This window comes from Pleurodeles waltl, chromosome 4_2, assembly GCF_031143425.1.
Source record: "Pleurodeles waltl isolate 20211129_DDA chromosome 4_2, aPleWal1.hap1.20221129, whole genome shotgun sequence".
Taxonomy (NCBI): domain Eukaryota; kingdom Metazoa; phylum Chordata; class Amphibia; order Caudata; family Salamandridae; genus Pleurodeles; species Pleurodeles waltl.
Genome location: NC_090443.1, coordinates 944,442,364 through 944,463,478, shown reverse-complemented (window position 1 = coordinate 944,463,478; position 21,115 = coordinate 944,442,364). Strand labels below are relative to the sequence as shown.

The window sequence follows — 21,115 nt, the reverse complement described above, 5'->3', positions numbered from 1 at the left end:
GGATGGGCAGAGTATGATGCAATCATGGGCACTGTGCAGATTTCTCTGATTACATATTATCAGGACAGTTGTATTGACAAGCTATGTAATTTGACAGTAGGCACTTTTCAGTTATCTACTGCACAGTTGATATGTCACATTACCCAGAGACAGATTTGTTGTGTAAGTGCTATTTATTGAAAAGTGCTGTAGTGCTATCTATACATTGTCCATGATTGTGAGTCCATTATAGTGACATCTTACATTGTGATCCTACACTAGGGGTTAAGGAAATGCTTTTTGACATGCTGGGGTTGATGTTTCAGACAGTGCAGAGGGACAGGATTTGCCAATGAGTAGGAGAGAGACAATCACTGGGCTGGGTGACAAGATATACAGTGGTTTGCAGAACAGTGCTTGAGTAAAGTTGTTGCAAGACTGGCAAGTTACAAAGCGCAGGACCTTGGTACATGTGGGCCATGTGGCAGGGACTAGTGCTTCCGGGTCATTTTCCTTGTGAATGTGATCTGTTCCATATCTTCTTCTTCTGGTGTGTGTGTTGCCTCCTCTGTCCTTGTTGTTGTTGGTTGTGAAGGCACACCTCAGTGTTAGAAGACGTGGAGTCAGACATCCCGGTCGCTGCTCCCTGTGAAGGTCTTAAGGGCAGTACTGCAGCAAGGAGGGTCTGCTGGTTCTTGAGAATAGCAGCCACATCACGATGGTAGGCAGCCAGGTCTGCCCTGAGGGGGTCATGATTGCATTCGTGCATGCAGTGGAAGGTTTGGGGTGCGAGGTGTTGTGGCAAATCCCTTACTGTAGTGGTGAATTCCTTGACAGTTTCTTGTAGTCCTTGCAGGACGGATGTAAGGGCTTGCATAGCTGCTGCCTGATCTGCAGATGACATCATGCACGAACGCACCCCCTCAAGGCTGGCTGCCATATTTTGCATCCCCACCCGCACCTCCTTGGCCAGCTCCCGCTGTACTCCAACTACAGTTCTCTCAAAGCTGGTGTCAGTGTCGTCTGAGTCCTCAGCTGTATTGGAGCTGCCAGGTCTTACAATTGGGGTGGTGGGTGGATCCTCTGTGATGGCTGCTTGATCTGTGCTCCTCCTTGTGACTGAAGGTGGGGTCTGGAGGGTATTTTTTCCTAATATTTTTTCTAAGATTCTTTATATTGTTATATCTGTGATGAGGTCTATTGTAAGTGTTTTGTGAAGTGATATTTTGTTTATAGTTATCACTGTATTGTACATAAGTTTTACATCATCCTAGATCCTTTTTGCTATTGAAAAATTTGTTTGAAATAAATTTGAGTAAGAAATAAACTCAGAAGCAACAGAATATAGGACTGTTCTTGCAACTTAGGTTTAAATTTGTCTCTACCTGCCATCCTTTTCTTTGTTGATGTTATATTTACCCTGGGCAGGGTAGAGTTATAGGGTTCCCCTGTTGTTGTGCGGACCCTGACATATGCAGCATGGGTGTGTCCTTAGTGCTATGTAGCTCCTATTGTTGTTTACATTGGCTGATGTTTGCGACAACTATGGGAATTGACATTTGAGACTACTGGGGCCTTTGTCTTGTTTCTGGGAATTGTTGAAGTTGTCATCCTCACCCCCTAATTTAGGTGTGTATGATCCATGGGGAGGTTACTGCCATTTTCTACTTGAGCTGCACACAGAGCAGAGGTGGGAGTGGCAACTGTTGTCGCAGTTACATTCCAGTTGTTGGTATGGCTAGAGGTTGTTAAGAGGGCCCTAGTTAATGTAGGGGGTATGGTGGCTGACGTGTGCCGGGAAGTCAGTTTGACGTAGTGGCATTCCCTCCTGTTGTGGCTTTCTCTTTGCTCCATTGTTGGCATGACAGCATGCCCCCATGGGACTGTTGTTGGTGTTGTGTAATGGTGTGCCCCAGGTCTTCTCAGAACGGGCCATGCCCCCATGCCGTGCCCCCTTTAGCCATGCCACTCCATCTATTAGATGACTTCCATGCATTTTGTGGTCGGTATTCCCCCCCTGCTCAGAGTTGACATTATTGCATTATAATTCCCCATGCGACTTACCCTGCATGTGCGTTGTCTCCGGGTAGTCTGCGCTGTCCTGTCCTTGAATTCCTGTGACGATCTCCTCAGGGATGACGGCTACGACCATCTCCTCCATGTGGTCCAGGGCCTCCTGGTGTGCTGGACTCCCCCCTCCAGTCTGCAGTGCTGCCTTCCTGTTCCTGGCCATCTTTTCCTTGGTCCTGCGCTTGCAGTCATGCCAGCGTTTCTTGCACACTATGACAGTTCTGCGTACTTCTGCCACACTGTAAATCTTGTCGACAATTTGTTGCCATATAGCCTCTCTCCTACTGATTGGCAACTTTGAGGTGACAAACAGTTGGTGCTGGTGTTCCGTCACCTCTTTAACCAGAATTTCCTGCTCCTCTGCACTGAAGTGACACTTTATTTTTCTTCTTAAAAGTGTCCTGGTTCTTGTGTGGGTCCTCCTGGATGGTTCCTGGTCTGCTGTCATCTTCCTGGGGTCTGTAGTGGCATCTGGAATCCAATATTTCTTCACGCTCTCTACAGATCTTTCTATATAACAGTTGTCATGATGTCAGCCTGCTGCCTGTGTCTTCTAACCTGAGCTGGTTAGTTGCGTAAGGGTGGCTGTCACCATGGTTAGAAGTGGCTGGGAGAGAGATAAGCAACATTCTTTGCCACTATTGTCAGATGAAGACATAAACTAAAGAACCTCAGGCTTGTTGCAACAGACTGCTTGGCCTGATGAAAAGTTCTCTGATGCTGAATAATGACACAGGCACCCATCTCTCCTTACAATATAAAGGCAATATTAATTGCAATTTCCAGCCAATATCAGTAGTGTCACTCTCTGTATTTGAAAGAAAGTGGGCGAATCTTTGAAGGATGGGAGAATTAATAATTTGTGCCAATTACCTTGGTTTAGTAAGTCTTGTAAAAATCCCTCCAAAAATAGGAACGAGATTGAGGTGAGCACTCAGTGGTGGCTGAGATCAGTCAAATGAGATGAACATTCCATAGGCAGTTAATAGTGAGATAGTCCATAGGATAAGGATGGTAAGGAGGCAGCTGCATGCAGGACAATGAAGTACACAGAGAGAGGTAAGAGGAAAATATGCAAATAAGAAAGGCAGGTGGAATAACGTTTAGAACCAAAGAAGTTAAGAATGGCTAAAGGAATGTAAGGAATGGGTAAAAATGTTATTCAAAGAGAAATGCGTTACTATGAGCCCTGATGTAATGTTCCCTCAGGAGACCAACAATTCATACAAGTACACACAGGGCATCCCCATTGCTTCTTCTCAATTACTTTGAACTACTATCACTTGGAAAGTCAGGGGAATGGGCTGCAGGTAAAATTGCAGTGAAATGGCAGAAGTGCTTTTGAGAGATCTGGCACCTTAATAAAGGATTGGGGTGCTTTGTTCTTCATTCACCTCTATCCCATTATCATTACCTTTGCCATTACTTTTATAGTCATTATGTATATATTGCTAAATCTTTAGCGACTATAAATAGGTACAACACCTCTAGATTAAATATGGATGTCCTTTTAAATAGAGCAAATATGGTGAAGGGCTGATTAAGAGGCCTCAGCTGATGCAGAGGTTAGAAACACTAGGAAATCTAAGTAGAGGGGAGCAGCAATGGGACATCAATGAAAAAAAGTGGATTTGTTGTCCGTCCACCTCTCAGTTCACCCACTTCATCTAGAGATGGAGGTACTTTGTTTTCCATGATGCAGGCTCATCTAGCTCAGAAACCTCATTGCACTAAGTTAGTTGCCCCGGGACAACTGAATGACATTTGAAGAATTTCCCTTTTTAGAGTAGGGCTCCTGATACTATTCCAGTACTAATATTTCTGCCCTGAACATGCACACATTGCTTTGTGGGCCTGTGCATTGAGGAAATACAAGTTATTTGATGTAATAGAGCAAACCTCCAAGCACATCAAGGACACAGTTTTTTTAATTTTGTTTTTCAGACACAATCACACAGTGTTGATAAAAGTTTCCTTCTGTTGGCTCATCTCCCTTTTGCATTGACAATTGTTTGAAAACTATTGTACTATACAATTCAGAAATGTTTATCTCAGGTCAAAAGTGTTTAGGGCCATGCTACAGAACATTTCTTGCCTGGAAGTGAAGGTGTCAATTTTAACATCTTTGTTTCGGAAGCTACCTTCTTACTCTATTGCAATTCCTTTGCATTCTGGCTGCTGCCCCACCCCCCATTTAATATACATGCGTTGCCAGTTTTAAAGATGGATCTGGTCATGGATATGAGTCTAACATCCTTTTTATGTCCCATTTAAAGTGAGAATTGTTTGCATCTCAATAACTTCCATGATCCTTTCACTAAGTTGGTGAGACACACCAACGAATTGTTATGATGGATTGGGATAAAATGGAATATCTCATGAACAGAAATACTGATGGGCTCAACATTCTAGTTCTACAATTGTTTCAGACACTGTTGGTAAATATGTCAAAAACTGGGTGGCAGGTTGATATCTTATGTAAACAGTATTATAAATAGTGCATTTTCCACTCATCAGATGTTCGGAAAAATATTCCTTTAATCCTCTCCAATCACCACCACATCATAAGTGTCATAGTTGATGCTCTTGCGTACATTATATTTGAGCATAATGATGCCCTTAACTCTGGTTTAGAGAAGGAAAGAGTTGAAGACACACCTTGTTAAGGGACACCACATCATAAAGAAGTAACAGGTTATATCCACTTTCAGAACCCAGCTACTTTTCATATTCATTAACTGCATTGTTGACTTTGACTTTGACAGTTTTAAAATATACCTATTTAGCACCATCTTGAATCCTATATTCATCACCCTTACTAAGTAAGCCTGTATTTTATCTAGTTAATACACACCTTTTCCTTTTGCTGTATGAATTCTTCCATCTAATGATTCTATGTTACAATACTGAATAGAAAATGTTGTAATACAAAAAATACATAGCCTATCAAAAACACAATTATATCAACAGCAAAATAGCAAACATATATATAAATATAAAGGGCAAAACGAATGAGAACAAACGATTGTTGTTATTCAAATAACAATAAAGAATATCTAAATAGCAACATAAAACATATTAGCATCGAAAATATTCATAGAAAACAATTGATTAAAAACACAAATCTATAACCACAAAATACAAAATTTCTACTTCAAAGTTAAAAAATTCAACTTTAAAACATATGTTAACTTCAAAAAAATGCCTTTATTACACAAAATAAAAGCAGTACATGCATAATAATAAACACATAATTATTCCATTTAAAAATAAAACATAAATAAGCATGAATAGAAACATGCTTATGAAATTATCTGAAAATACAATACATACGCTATACAGTAAATAAAATATTACATACAAAATTTACTATTAAGATATAAACATGACATTCTAAACTTGAAAACTGATATAGATTACTGACAATATAGTAATAGTATGACTAAATGAAGAAGAACTATTTTGAATGCAGGGAAGTGCTCACAGTTCTAATGCTGTGGAAAAATCAAGCAGGACATTTCTTCTCAACAGATAATTCAAAGGGGTATCCCAATAAGTGCAAACCTTTTTGCAAAAAATAAAATTCAAAAACGATCTTTTTGGTCAAGGCATGCTTTGTCTGAATAAATAAATAAATGCGTTCATTAAAATGTAAGATTCTGCAATGCTGCCCTGGTTTCAAATGAAATGATTGAATTAAATTAATTGTCTGGAGGGTATGGAGTCCAGGCATATGTAGGTTTGGAAACAACATTTTTGGAGCACTCAGGAACATTTTGTAACAGGCCCTGGAAATAAAATCGAATTAAAAATAATGTGCTGTTTATAGGCAGATGTTAGTATCTCTGGAGCACTGCACTTAATCTGTATTTCCATGGTTTTAGATAGACTGTTGAGCTTGCTGCAGTGTTTAAATGAGTTAGTAGATTGTCTTTTTCTTGAACTAAAGTAGGTATGTTATCAACAGTCTAAATGAGCTAAATGACATGACCCATACTACAGAACTGTTAGTAGTTTGGACCCGTTTGGACCCGTTTAGTTTAATTTAATAGTACGAATACATTGTGTATTTTGTTTTCAACCGAAAGTGAGGTGAAGTTTGTGCTGCAAATAGTTAATTCCTCAGAATATAAATATAAGAAACAAATCAATTAACTAACAACTTGACACATTGCAGATTCAATCATGAGTGTAAGGCTCTCAAACCTACCAAACAATGCATCTTCATAATAGTTTTCCTTTCATACTGTTTCTTGCAGTGAAGGAGACATTATTGATACAAACTTGAAATCACAGATCTCTGTGTACAAGCTTCCAAGATGGACAAAGAAGATCCTGTCTTTCTTCTTAAAACCACTGGTGAGCTCTTATATTTGTTTAAATGTCAACATGAATACATGTTTTGACTAGTAAGGAACTTTAAGTTGACTTGAATGATGTTTCTTATAAACTGATCCAGAGTAGGACTCATGTTGGGTTGGATGTATGGCACAAACAATTAATGAATTGATTAGCCACATCATCATTTGTTTACATTTTACCATGAGACACATAGCTACAACACCATCACTCTATGCCATACATATTTGACCAAGCTTAACATATCAGTAACTTCAGCCTTGGCAATTGAAATTCCTTTGATTATGATCATTGTCCAACTATGTACGCAGGTAATGATTCATGAAGTTAAACAAGTTCAATTCGAGCTTTGGTCTGAGAAGCCACGATTGAGTACTTCTGAACCTAAAGAATAAAGGAGCAAACTTCACTTTCAGATACATATACCATTTCTACAATTCAGGAAGGTTTTAGCTCAGCACTTACTACAACAGAAACTGTTTGTTTCTATAGCAAAATAAAAGCAGTTATTAGAGACTGATTTAGAGTTTGGCAGAGAGGGTTCCTATGTCACAACTGCAATGGAGAACCTCTCCACCAAACTGTCGGCCCGCTGCACTGATTTATAGGCTGGTGGACCGTAAGTGAATCCATGACGAAGCCTAATCTGGCTCCGTCACTGAAATAATCCTCCAACAGAGAGAGTACAGACAATTGGAAGTTTACATAAAAAACTGTCCACCCTGCACTATAATGTGGTTTGAGGTTTTGTTGACTGTCATTTGTATTTCTTATTGTTTTGTTTGTTTACTATACTTTCTACCCGTGAACAAAGCCGTATAGGGTGTTAGCTCACCTTTAATAAATGAATTGCACTATACTCACAGTGTGCATTTTCTACCAACACAATATATATAAATATACATATATATATATATATATATATATATATATATATATATATATATATATATATACACACACACACATATTGGGGCCAGTATTGGCTCGGATGGGACATGTGACACTCTACCTCGACATTTATAAAAACCTAAATTTTATATGCCACAAATATATATATATATATATTCGTGGCATATACAATTTAGGTTTTTATAAATGTCGAGGTAGAGTGTCACATGTCCCATTCGAGCCAATACTGGCCCCAGAGACACCAACCCCAGGACCCATTTGTTATTAAATAAAGGAGGGGTGCATGTGGCCCCCATCCCAGAGTCTCTAGTGGCCTCAGGTACCTCCCATCTTGGGGCCTTCTTTTTTAATAAAAGAGAGGGTGTGTCTGGTTCCCTTCCCCAAGCCACTACTGACCCCAGGTACTCCATCCCCTGGGGACAAAAGATATACTATTAGAGGAGGGGGCAGACAGCCCACATCAGAGAGCCCAAGTGTGTCCCGGGGATCTCATCCCCCATGAGCAATACTTTATATAAAGAGGAGGGGCACATAGTCCCCCACCCTGAGCCTTAAGAGGCCCCAGCTGCCCCATCCCCCAGAGCCAAATACATTAATATTAGGGGAGGGGGGTGCATGGGCCCCCTACCTGAGCCCAAATGGACTGTGGAGATCCATACCTTAGGAGCATACTGTAAATATAGGGGATGGGGGCATATGGCTCCCCACCCCAAGCGTCAAGAGACTCCGGGGACTCCATCCACTGGGGCCAAATACATTAATATTAGGGGAGGGAGCACATGGGCCCTCTCATTGAGAAAATCGAGTCCAAATATTCCCCAAAGACCACATCTCCAGGCCCAAATATAACATTAGGTGCCACAGCGGGGAGCCCCAGGGACCCTGCAACCTCAGACAGCTACCACATAGGAGCCAGCATTGCTCTCACCTGGTGAGAGCAGCTGCCTTTGCTTACTGCCACCGGGTAGGAGCAGTCAGTTTCCCTGCCCACAAGAGCACGGGCAGAACAACAGAACTGTGCTCCAATCTGGAGGGAGCATTTTCAAAGCTTCTGCTAAATTACACTTATTTCCCTGCCTGCAGTGCTGAGAGCAGGGAAAGTACGGTGTTCATGAGGTGGCTCCCAGGACACAGTTTAAGACCCGGCTCTATGGGATGTGGTCTCCTTGGTCTTCTAAGGCTCAGGAGGAGATCCATGCACCCCACTCCTCTCTATATACTCTTTGCCCCGAGGAAATGGGGTCCCTGGGCTCATTTGGACTTAGAGCGGGGGTGCTATTTGCCTCTTCCCCTAAAGGTGTATTTTCTGGCCCCTATGGATGGGAACTCTGGGACCAGTACAGGTCTGAGGCAGGCCACACGCCTCCTCCCCATTATTATGTATTCAGCCTTGGGAGTATGAGATCCCCGGGTCCTAGCAAGGCTCTGTGCCCCCGTCCCGCTTTTGATGAACAGGGATTAGAGTTCCATGGCCCATCTCTGGCTCGGGGAGGGAGACCACATGACCACTCCCCTAATTAATTTAAAACGTTAAACTCCGATGGGCGTTTATTTTTCTTTAAAAAAAAAAAAAGTTATTATCCCACGAAAGTCCTGTAGGACTCTCACAGGATCATTCCTTTATTTTTTTTAAGAAAAAATAATTTGGGCCCTGAAGGGGGAGGCCCTCTACCCTACTCTGCCTCCTTATACAAAATGTTTTAACTACACGGAGGACAGAGGACTTAGGCTCAAATGTAAGAGGACCTAGAGCCTTCTTGCTACATATTACCTTCGTTTTTTATGATGCCAATGTGGCTCAATGAGGCCAAATTCGCCACGCCAGATTTACAAAGTGGCGCAATGCATGCTTTGCGCGACTTTGTAACCCCTGTGCTAGGCATAATGTATGCAAGGGGGCATACCCCGGGTGACCCTTCAATCCCCCTACATTTTATGGGGGTGGTATGTTTTGTGTGACATTACTTCAACCCCTCTCTTTTTTAAACCCACTAACCTCCCTTTACCTCTTCCTACCCCTAAACCCCAATGAGCCCTTTATCATATTCACCTCAACCCACTCCTTTAGCATAAATTTACCCTTACCTCCTTTACCTCTACCCACCCCAAATCATAAAATTAACTATTTTCTCCCTTCACCTCTACCCACCCCTGAACCCTAACAAACCCTTTACCTCTACCCAAAACTAAAAACATAAATTACCCCCTTTACCTCTACCCACCCTTAAAACCCTAAAATCACTCTTACGCCCCTTAACCCTACACATCACCTCTCCCCCTTACTACTACCCTTTCCTTTGACCCAAATTCACCCATAACTTACTACTACCCACCCCTAAAACGCTAACATCACCTTTATATCTCTTTACCACTACCCACCCCATAAGCCTAAAATCACCCCTCATACCTTTAGTATTACCCACTGCTTTACCTTAAATTACTTTAAATTCACCCATAACTCCTTTACTACTTCCCACCCTTAAATCCTACAATGAACCTTAAACTTAAATGGTCCTAATCCACCTCTTTACCTCTACGCGTACCTTTACTTGTGGAGTAAAGTACCACTTGGTAAAGGATGCGTGGTAAGGGCCTAAACACATACTGAATCACTTACCTACATGGTACCATTAACTTGAAGCACAAAAGCTTGGTCGAAATCAAAGCTCCAAATAAGAAACAGAATTACACATTTTACTTCAGCTGAGGACTTGACATATGTATTGACTAGGCAAAGAAAATTCGTATAATAGCAGCAAGGTATTACTAGATGCCGTAGGTAAGGTCAATTCACAGAGGTTATACTCTAACATGGGAAAAATTGAGACAATACAAATAGAAAATAGGGATCAAAGTCTTGATGAATATGTGCATTAAATGTCCATAATTGCAGTGACAATGTGTCTTGGAAGTATACCGTCAATGAAAGTCTTCACTAAGTCAAAGCACTAATGATGGTCCATTAGCCAGCAGGGATTGCAAGCGGATACTTGAAGAGAATGGCAATAAGACCCCGAAAAGCCAGGTCCTGGTGGTTATGCAGCCAGGACTGATTGAAAGGGTCACATGAAGCGTTCTAGTACACTATTTAAGGAAAAGTCAATGAATCAGTTCCGTGATCTTGAAAAAAGAGGTGTGTAAAGCAACAAAGTTATAAGGTTCTTAACTATGCATAGTTATTTTGCAACTGTGGGAAGTATCTAGCAATCCATAGTTGAAATGGGAGGAGTGGATCATATGACAGCTGCCCTCCTTGTCTCCTGCTCTGCCAACTCCTCCACTCATCTGTGCACATATTTCTTCCTTCTTGCACAAACTGTCTCAAGCCTCCCAAAGTGTAGTCTGGCCCAGCCAACCAATCTTCCAGCAGTTTTTTTCTATTCTGGCCACACTCTAGCATCCTTCCTCACGACCTCCAGCCTTCAAAGGCACTACCATAATGGACTGTCCCTGGTACTCACGCTGGAACCTACTAATTGTCCTTGGGAGGGTGCAAGCTGCGTCTGCAATTTACTGATGGTTGATCCATGAATGTCCTGAGGCAGGATTTCCTAAATAGAAAGGTGGGATGAACAGGGATCACTTCCCCATCCATATCCGGGGCATCAGTCATCAGTAAATGCTGGATGCAGGTTGCACCTGCCCATGAGATAGGTGGGTGGTAACAGGGACAGCCTGGCAGCCTGGCAGTTTTCAACTAATAATCGCATTATTGTAGTAAAATCTAGAAATTGTTCCCAAAACCCATAGGTCTGCTTTTCCCAATTTTCACATTTGCAATTACTTATTTGCACACCCTAGGTGCAACATCATTCTCCATTCATGAAGATAAGTTTGCCATGTCTGCACCCATAAACAAAGCAAAGTGATGCACCCTTCCTATGTTTTGACAAATTGGGAAGCATTCAATGCCCACATTTCCCAGGTCTGACCACTTATGTCACTTTGTTGCAGTGCTAACATGGAGAGTCGGCCCATAGTTTACTGGACATTTCAAACTGTTGTAATAATTTGTTTAAATGTGAATTGCTCTACGTTGCACTCAAATTTCCCTATTTTGACACATTATTTTCACTTTGTGATTTCTGTCCTGGCTCAAAAATAGGCTTGGTATTTCTGTGAGGCCATCTTTATTTCTTAAATTACATTGTAAATAAATAAAGATACAGTTTATTGTTAAATCTTAATCTTTTGACAGAACTAATTTATTTGTCTTTGTATATTTTGTCTCAGTTTCCACGGATTGCTGATGAGCTGAACGCCCTCTGCGGAGTGAGGTAATGCACTGAATAAAACTATATTAAATCCACTTTTCATTAGGATCACTGTTAGAAGGTGTACCTTGTTATTCTAAAAGTTATAATCCGGCTCAAGTATGTAAGTGACTGCAAATATTAATTTTCTGTTGCTTATTGAGTGGCTATTTTCGATACCAGACATGTTTTCAGTCAGTCCATTTTAGTACTGTTTCTGTTACACTTCCACACAAATGGTTTAATTGCTGGCTGCCACAGCAAAGAGGCTGTTAAGAATTCAGTCTGAAGCAGTAAAGCAGCCCAGGCAATAATGCTCAAACCAGCCCCGCTCCCGTCGTCTCCTCGTGCAGTCTCGTTCCAACCATCTATTCTCTCTCTCCTTCTCTCCTCTGTCTCTTCCCCTTCTCTGATTTCATACCTTTTTCCTCCCTCCCTCTCTTTCTCTCACCTTTTGAAACCTCCCTGATCCTGCTGCAGTTAACCTTGGGGAGCTAGAAAGAGTGACAAACGCGCAATGCGTGGCCTTGGGCTTTTAAACCAATCCCCTCTTCCCATCCCCACCACACTGGCAAAATGCCATGTGGGTTAAAGGCCTGTCCGGCCCTGGTCTGAAGTATCCTCTTGCACGCCAGAGTTGTGAGCCTACTTTAGTCATTGAAGGAGGTGCACTGAGCAGTAATCCTCTAGTGTACTTTTGAGCTCTTGCCTCTCAAAAGAAATTTGAGGCAGATATTCTCCAACCAGTTACAGAGCTCAAGTAGCAGTTGGAAAGCCAATAGGTCTAATGAAGATGCTTGGTAAATCTTTCTAAGGTTCCCTCCACTTGCCAGAGCTCAGAAGCTCACAGCGTATTACCACAGTTCAGAGGGTGCTACCATAGGTGGTGTGACAATCTTTTTTGGTACACCCCATCCCCCCCTCCCCACCCACTCCCCATCCCCCTCATGACCTCTTCCTCAGATTCACTCACTACTATCCAGCTAAACTAACCCAAATCTCTCCATAGCCCCTCCCTCAAATACATTTCAATTGTTTTAAAGCGCTAGTTAAGGCTGGCTTTACTAATCCACTAAGCTATCCACATAAAATACAGATCTTTTCTTTGCAGTGGGCAGATTAACCCTTTGTGCTACTGTCACTAGACAAAACTCAGTCTCTCTCTCTCTCTCTCTCTCTCTCTACTTGGAACATTAATCACAAGTTATCTTGACATCTATATTGCTCCCTGAAAACTGGGCATAAGGAACTCTGCAGGAGGTGCTTTTAAATCGTATGTTATTGCTAAACACAGCGCCACCCTTGAAGTCAGTTCCAGGTCAGCGCCCACACCATTCAGAACGACCTAAAGCTGGCACTGCACTGCCCGTGTAGCTTACATGTAAAATGATTGATGTGCACACTGTGATGGTGCTTGGCACAGTTTTGAATAAGTAAGGATTGTCAATGAGTGACTACAGAATCTATGACAGGATACACCAGAGGCGCGACAGTGGGGAGCAGAATAGGAGAGTGGGGCTTTCAGTCCTTACATCCTTGGTGTGGTTTCACCCTAGCTTTTTGCCTTCCGACCTCCATTTTTCTCACATCGTTTTTGCTGGCTTTATGACTCTGGCCACTTTACCACTGCTAACCAGAGCTAAATTGCATGTGTACTCTGCCTAGAGTGTGGTAACATTGCCTTATCCATAATTAACATTTAATTTACTTATAAGTCCCTAGGTAAGTGCACTGCCTGTGCCTAGGGCCTGTGAATTAAATGCTACTAGTGGGCCTGCACCACCGATTGTGCCACCCACTTAAGTAGCCCTTCAGACATGTCTCAGGCGTGCCATTGCAGAGCCCGGGTATGCAGTTTTAAACTGCCATGTCGACCTGGAAAGTTAACTCTCATGCCAAGCACAAACCTTTCTTTTTAGTACATATAAGTCCCCACTAATGTAGGCCCTGGACAGCCCCAGGATAGGGTGCAGTGTAATTAAAACGTAGGATATGTCCTTTAATATTTTCCATGTCCTAGTAGTGAACAACTCTTAAATTTGTTTTTCACTTTTGCAAGGGCTATCTCTCCCATGCAATTACATTATTACATTTTATAAGTGTAATTTCCAATTGGGAAGAGATGGGACCCCCAAGTTTGGTCTCTCTGGAATCATAATTTAAAATCACAACTTATGATGAAGTTGGACTTTAAATTGTAATTCTGAAAATGCCACTTTTAGAAAGCTGGCATTTTCTTACTTTAAGCATTTGGGGCCAGATGTACGCACCATTTTTCCTGTCTCAAACGGCCCGATTTTCAGAATCGGACTGTTTGGGACAGGAAAATCATTTTTGGTATGTACAGGCCCTATTTGGCGATTCGGTAATCTATTTAGTGAATTGCAAAACGGGTGTGCGACTCGCAATTACAAAGGGGCGTTCCCTGCCTAATTGCGAGTCGCAGTCCAATGTATGATTGTTTTGTGACTGCAAATGCGGTCACAAAACAATCGCAAATAGCACCAGTCTCAAATTGGTGCTAACCCATTCACAAAAGCAAAGGGGTCCCCGTGCGAAAACATTTTTTCAGAGCACTGAAAAAATGAAAAGAAATCTTTAAGGAAAACAGGCTGCATTTAAAAACAAAATACTGCTTTATTTAAAAGCAGTCACAGACATGGTGGTCTGCTGACCCCAGCAGGCCACCAATCCTGTGAGTGCAGCCATTCCCAATGGGGTCAAAAATTGCGACCTACCTCATGAATACACATGAGGTAGGTCATTTGCAACCCCATTGTGAATCGCAAACAGTGTCATTGACAATGTTGTACATCTTCGTACATGTGGCCCTTGGTGCTTTCTGCCTGTCTGAGAATACATGTCTAGGATGAGTGACAAACGGACTTTGTACATTCCCTCTAGACAGCCACATAAAAAGGGAGCATAGGGATGACTAATGGACCAACAAGAGCCTTATGGTGATTCCCACACAAGGCTGCAGGGAGATGCATTGCACTGCTTTGGTTCTGCCCAAGAGTTCACAGCAGGTCTCTACCAGATAACCCTCAGGCCTACGGCCTACGCCCAAGTGTTCAGGCTCACGATGGTTGGAGCCTTTTCTTTCCCTAAAACTCTGATCAACATGCCAGCCAATGAGCCTTAGGAGCCACTTTGGTGGTCCTAGGTAGGGGTGGGCGAAGAATTCTGCTCCGCCGGCAGTTTGATGAGTTTTCACCACTCCGCTGCTATTCTTCTAATCTGATTCAATCCACATTCCAAGCATTCCTACACCTGCTGAACCCATCAGTCTCACAGGGCCCAAGGCAGGCAGAGAGCAAAAGCAGATGTGTGCTCATCCACACGTAGTCAAAGGTTCAATAGCTCACAGTACCAAAGGTTCAGTCAAGAGTTCAATAATTGTTTAACTGTAACAGGGTCTAACAGTTCATTACACAGGACTGTTTTCCTCTCAGTAGGAGAAGGTTCTGGAATTTCTACACCCAGAGGTGCTTGGAATTTCTTGCAGGGGAGGCTCCTTCGCAAGGGCTGAGCCTGTCTGAGCCAGCAGCAAAAAAATACCTAGCAGTGTAGGGAGGGGTGAGGCTGGGCCACAGGAGGTGGAAGTGGGAAGAGGAGAGAATGCGCCTAAGTGTGAATGTGTGTTTGGCTGGCCTGAGATGGCCAACCAAACACATATGCACACTTAGGTTTCTCCTGTCTGGCTGTATTTAACAGCCGGGCTGGAGAAACTGCACAGATCCCAGGGCTGTGTCTGAGCGGCAGTCCGAGATGCTCAGACCAATTCTGGTGCTGCTTTAATGCTAAGTTTAGCACGAAAGCAGTGCCGGGATTGCTGGGGAGCTTGTGCTGGTGGCCCAGTGAATATTGGGACACCACATCGACGAAAGAGTAGTGACAAACAAGGCTGCGGCATCCATGAAGGTAAGTTTAATATTTTTTTATATTTTAGTTTTCTCCCCTCTGTCTCTACTTCACCCACCTCTCCCCTTGTGATTTGCAGCAGCTGCAGCTGATTTCTTGCCTCCTTGTCCTAACCCCAGTTTGCTTGGGGGCACAAAAGACTAGTGTCAACCACTTTGTGAGTATTGTGAGGAAGAGCCTTTGTGATGTGAATTTGTAGGAGGTGAATCCTCGGCTTCCCTCTCAAGTCAGAGATGGCCAGTCCTGCCAACACTTATTCCCTCTTTATCTCACTTCCTGGGAGTAGTACACAAAGACCAACTGCTAGCTACACCTCATCATGGGACCCAGAATAGAAGGCACCAAATGGTTGGGACAAATATAACTGGCATTTTCAGAATTGTGACTTAAAATCCAACTTTATCATTAAAGAGGATTTTAAATAAAAATTCTTTAGACACCAAACTCAAATGTATAACTTGCTCCCTATCAAATGTATTAAGGTAATCCATTGTTCTCCTATGGGAGACATGGGTCTTGCAGTAATGACAAACACATTTTAGAGAATTTCCCTAGTAAAAGTAAAATCATGTGTCCAACTTTTTTAGTACACTGCACCCTGTCCTATGAGTTGTTTAGAGTCTTCTCTAGGGCATGGATGTCAGTTCACTAAAGTGCAAGGGCTAGTTTTGACCACCCCCCATGTGACACAGTATGAATCATGTAACTCTTGACCTCACATGCTGCAGAAAGTGACATTACATGGCCCCTAGACCTCATGATATTTCAGGTCAGGTGATGGCAATAAATAATGTTTGATAACCCAGCCAACTTACTGTTGTGGACGAACCTGATCCTATGGCCATAGGGCTGTGTTGGTGGGTGGGTCATTAGTTGCGTGTCCTGCACAAGTAATGGGTCCGCACTCAACCAACACTTAGATCCAAACACCTCATTGTAGTGATTGACTCTTATAGGGTAGTATTGCAGTCCAAGGCTCACTCAAGGGAGGTGGTGTGGGCTAGTAATCACCATTCACAAGCACAGAATAATAACACTCTATAAATGACGGTCCAGTCTGTGCTGTTTCTTTTGATGGAGTGAAAGTACATTTATTACACACAATATTCAGTGCTATGTAGCAATACAGAAATATACACAAGCTGATGGAATTACTTTTGGATGACATTGTGTAGTCATTCTTGTCTCTCCCAAAGGGAGATATAAACCAACAACCCACATGGCAGAACATTCACTTGTATTCCAATGCAATATTTGACTGTAACATAGATTGTGAGCACCTAATACTGGCAATAAATTACATCTACTTTGATCAATAGTGGCTGCCAGTCTCATTACAGGGATTTTTCCTGATGTTTGGAAGCAGGCTACGGTGATTCATCTCATTAAAAAAACAGGAAAGGATGCCGCGGACCTTACTAATCTTCGCCCGATTTCACTTCTGCCGGGCCTGGCCAAAATGCTAGAAAAACACCTTAATCATGAGTTACCTACTTTTCTTCAGGAGAATGGCAAATTGGATCTATCTCAGCATGGCTTTCGTGGTGCTCATAGTACGGAAACAGCACTTATTTCTACTTCTGACATTATTCGTCGCAGAGGCGATTTGGGAGAAGGTTCGATTCGGGTTTTGCTAGATTTGTCAGCAGCTTTTGACACTATCTCCCCTATCATTCTGCTTAATCGTCTGCTCCAGGCTGGAGTGAGAAGAAAGGCCTGGCAGCTTCTTAGCTCCTTTCTTGTGGACAGAACAATCATGGTGGCCTGTGGTGACCACCAGGCCTCCTCTTTCCATCTTCCATGTGGTGTTCCGCAGGGGTCTTCTCTCAGTCCGACGCTTTTTAACCTGTATATGGCGCCTCTGGCCAACCTGGTACGTTCATTTGGTTTCCAGATTATCTCACATGCAGACGATACGCAGGTGATTGTGCCCATTTCTCGTAACTGGGAGGACACTAAGGAGAATTTTCAATGCTGCATGACAGCAATTAACAATTGGATGGCCAGTAATTGGCTCAAACTTAACGGGGATAAGACGGTGATTATGTGCTTTGGGTGTAAAAACTCCCCTCGGGACAACAGTTGGTGGCCCCTGGCCTGTGGGGTTTGCCTGTTACCCATGCAAAAAAATTAGGGATTATTTTTGACGACACACTCTCCTTTAAGTTACAGTTTAATCATATAGTCAAGATTTGTTTTTGGATATTAAAAACACTTAAGAAAATTCTACATCTTTTAGAGGATGACTTAAGGCGGCCGGTAGTGCTTGCACTAGTCACTTCTAGACTTGACTATTGTAATTCATTGCTGCTCAATGAGAACAAATCTTCTTTAGACAAATTACAGTCTATTCAGTACGCGGCAGCACGCTTAACTTTGAATCTCCCTCAGTTTACATCAGCTAGTAGATCCTTACACTGGCTCCCGATTAAGAAGATAATCATTTTTAAAACACTCTGCCTTACTCATAAAGCATTACAGTCGGAGGGATGCGATTATTTGAAGTCTATGCTGTATCTTTATCAACCATTGAGACATTTGAGATCCTCTTCCACATTTATGATCAAGGTGCCTCGCTGTAACAAGGCCAGAAGGGGAGACCGGGCATTTACGGTGGAAGCAGCCAAGCTTTGGAATGGCTTGCCCCTCTCGCTCTGTCAAATGTCGATTCACCTGGCCTTTAGGAAGAGCCTTAAAACCTGGCTTTTTGCAAATTAGTCTTTGTTAGGGTAGCTTGTGCTGTTTTCCTTTGTCTCTGGTTTGTCTAGCGCTTCAATGCTTCGGCCGGAATGCGCTCTATAAATAAACCAACACAATACAATACAATACAATTACTCAAATAAGCATCAAAAAGGAATATGTCTAGGCAGGTTGGAGTGGTTTGTGTACTTAGGATTACCCTCAGCATGATCTACACAGTCTACCCACACCCCTAAATGGTGTGGGCCAAGGTTAATCATATTCCACATTTAAACATTAAACATAAAAATGAGGCACAATTGACACAGTTCCTACAGGACATCACTTGGTTGCTAATTATGTAGTAGTATCATCTTTCACCCCTAGAGGGTGACTTTTCAAATAACCCTATGCATATCATATCATTGGCCACTGCGCTGCAGCCATACATTTGTAAGCACATTCAGCACAACATGCTACACTTTAGCTATAGTCCCAAAGGGTCTCCATTTCTGTAATAACACATGTAATTACAGCCTTTCACCCCTAGAGGGTGTTCACCATTGTAACAATCTGTTGTAATCACCATTCGCCCACAAAGACTGCAGCCATGATCTTCATTTTTACCTGGAATTCCCAGCTCCATTCTTCTCTGGGGCAGACCCTGGGCCCTGGCCCACCCCAGGGGCAACATTGGAATCAGCACAGAGAACTGCACAATTTGCTGACGGTCCTCCCTGGGGGTCAAAGGTCACGTATCTTGCCTCAGAAATATCTCGGGTCCCTGTGGGCCGATTTCAACAATCTTTAGCTCATTTTGCTTCTGGTGGTGAGCCCTAGCCACCTGCATTCTTTTCTTTAGGCCTCCTGGCCTGGAAGGTTCCAAACTTGGTAGTGAGCCAGTACCACTGACTCCCTGAACCAGCCTTTCTTTTGGGTGCCTTCCTCTCTCCTGGGCAGCGTACTGACCTTGTGCTAGAGCCCAGTCTTTCCCCCAACTCGTCCTCTGGGGCGTGCCCCACTGGGTCTGGGGTCATTCAGGGGCACAGTCCTTGCCCCAGTGGACAAACAAGGGTTTCTTCCTTCCAATTGTCAATGATGCCTGTTAGAAATTGGGTTTTTGGTTGGCAGTCAGGTTACCCTCTGTCCAAGCAAGAACCCTCACTCTAGTCAGGGTAAGTCACACACAATCCAAAATTAGCCTGTGCCCACCCTCTGATAGCTTGGCACGAGCAGTCAGGCTTAACTTAGAAGGCAATGTGTAAAGCATTTGTGCAATAAATCATACAATACCTTAATATAACACCACAAAAATACACCACACAGTGTTTAGAAAAATATATAATATTTATCTGGGTATTTGCAGGTCACAACGATCAAAGATGCAATATGAATTTGTAAAGATATCACTGAAAAGTGATATAAAGTGTCTTAAGTCTTTAAAAAGCAAACAAAGTCTCTTTCAAGCACAAAGTACCTGATTTCTGGTGGAAAATCTCCACAAAGGGCCGCAGAAGAAGAGATACGTGGAAAAATAGTGTGTGCGTCGATTTCTCCCCAGCACACACGGACTTGCGTCATTATTTTTCACGCGGGGAATTCGTGCATCGTTTTCCGGCGCGCGGACGGTCTCTTTCTATGGGTCGCGGGGATTACCAGATGTCCCGGGTGCGTGCGTGGATTTTCGTGCTTGTTTTCCGGCTGCGCATCATTCCGCGGGGCTGTGCGTCGAAGTTTCGCTCTCACCGGAAGGCGTTGCATCGATTTCTCCTCTGCAAGTCAGGCGGCGTTGTACTTGCGAGGCCGTGTGTCGAAGTTCCAGTCGTCCCAAAGGCGTTGTGTCGATCAGCGTCGGTGTGCGGCGTTTTTCTCGCCGTGGAACAAGCTGTGCATCGACAATTTTGCCGCACGAAGCGTCCAAGTGAAAAAGAGAAGTCTTTTTGGTCCTGAGACTTCAGGGAATAGGAGGCAAGCTCTATCCAAGCCCTTGGAGAGCACTTTTACAGCCAGACAAGAGTTCAGCAAGGCAGCAGGCCAACAGCAAGGCAGCAGTCCTTTGTAGAAAAGCAGACAGGTGAGTCCTTTGAGCAGCCAGGCAGTTCTTCTTGGCAGGATGTAGTTTCTGGTTCAGGTTTCTTCTTCAGAAAGTGTCTGATGAGGTAGGGCAGAGGCCCTGTTTTATACTAAGTTGTGCCTTTGAAGTGGGGGTGACTTTAAAGAGTGTCTAAGAAATGCACCCGATTCCCTTTCAGTTCAATCCTGTCTGCCAGGGTCCCACTAGGGGGTGTGGCAGTCCTTTGTGTGAGGGCAGGCCCTCCACCCTCCCAGCCCAGGAAGACCCATTGAAAATGCAGATGTATGCAAGTGAGGCTGAGTACCCTGTGTTTGGGGTGTGTCTGAGTGAATGCACAAGGAGCTGTCAACTAAACCTAGCCAGACGTGGATTGAAGGGCACAGAAAGATTTAAGTGCAAAGAAATGCTCACTTTCTAAAAGTGGCATTTCTAGAATAGTAATATTAAATCCGACTTCACCAGTCAGCAGGATTTTGTATTACCATTCTGGCCATACTAAATATGACCTTCCTGCTCCTTTCAGATCAGCAGCTGCCACTTCAACAATGTATGAGGGCAGCCCCAATGTTAGCCTATAAAGGGAGCAGGCCTCACAGTAGTGTAAAAACAATTTTAGGAGTTTTACACTACCAGGACATAGAACTACACAGGTACATGTCCTGCCTTTTACCCACAGAGCACCTGCTCTAGGGGTTACCTAGGGCACACATTAGGGGTGACTTATATGCAGAAAAAGCGGAGTTTTAGGCTTGGCAAGTACTTTTAAATGCCAAGTCGAAGTGGCAGTGAAACTGCACACACAGGCCTTGCAATGGCAGACCTTAGACAAGGTTAAGGGGCTACTGAAGTGGGTGGCACAACCAGT

At 43.2% G+C, this 21,115-nt stretch overlaps 1 protein-coding gene across 2 annotated transcripts in view; it reads left to right on the top strand.

Annotated features, from left to right (window-relative positions):
* The window catches only part of LOC138293507 (vitamin D3 hydroxylase-associated protein-like), a 283,695-nt gene that overhangs the window by 203,239 nt on the left and 59,341 nt on the right, over positions 1 to 21,115 (top strand). For both annotated transcript variants that reach the window (XM_069232748.1, XM_069232747.1), the window contains exons 10-11: positions 6,309 to 6,408; positions 11,554 to 11,597. In XM_069232748.1, the coding sequence (XP_069088849.1) occupies positions 6,309 to 6,408; positions 11,554 to 11,597 (144 nt within the window). The remainder of the gene's footprint in view (positions 1 to 6,308; positions 6,409 to 11,553; positions 11,598 to 21,115) is intronic.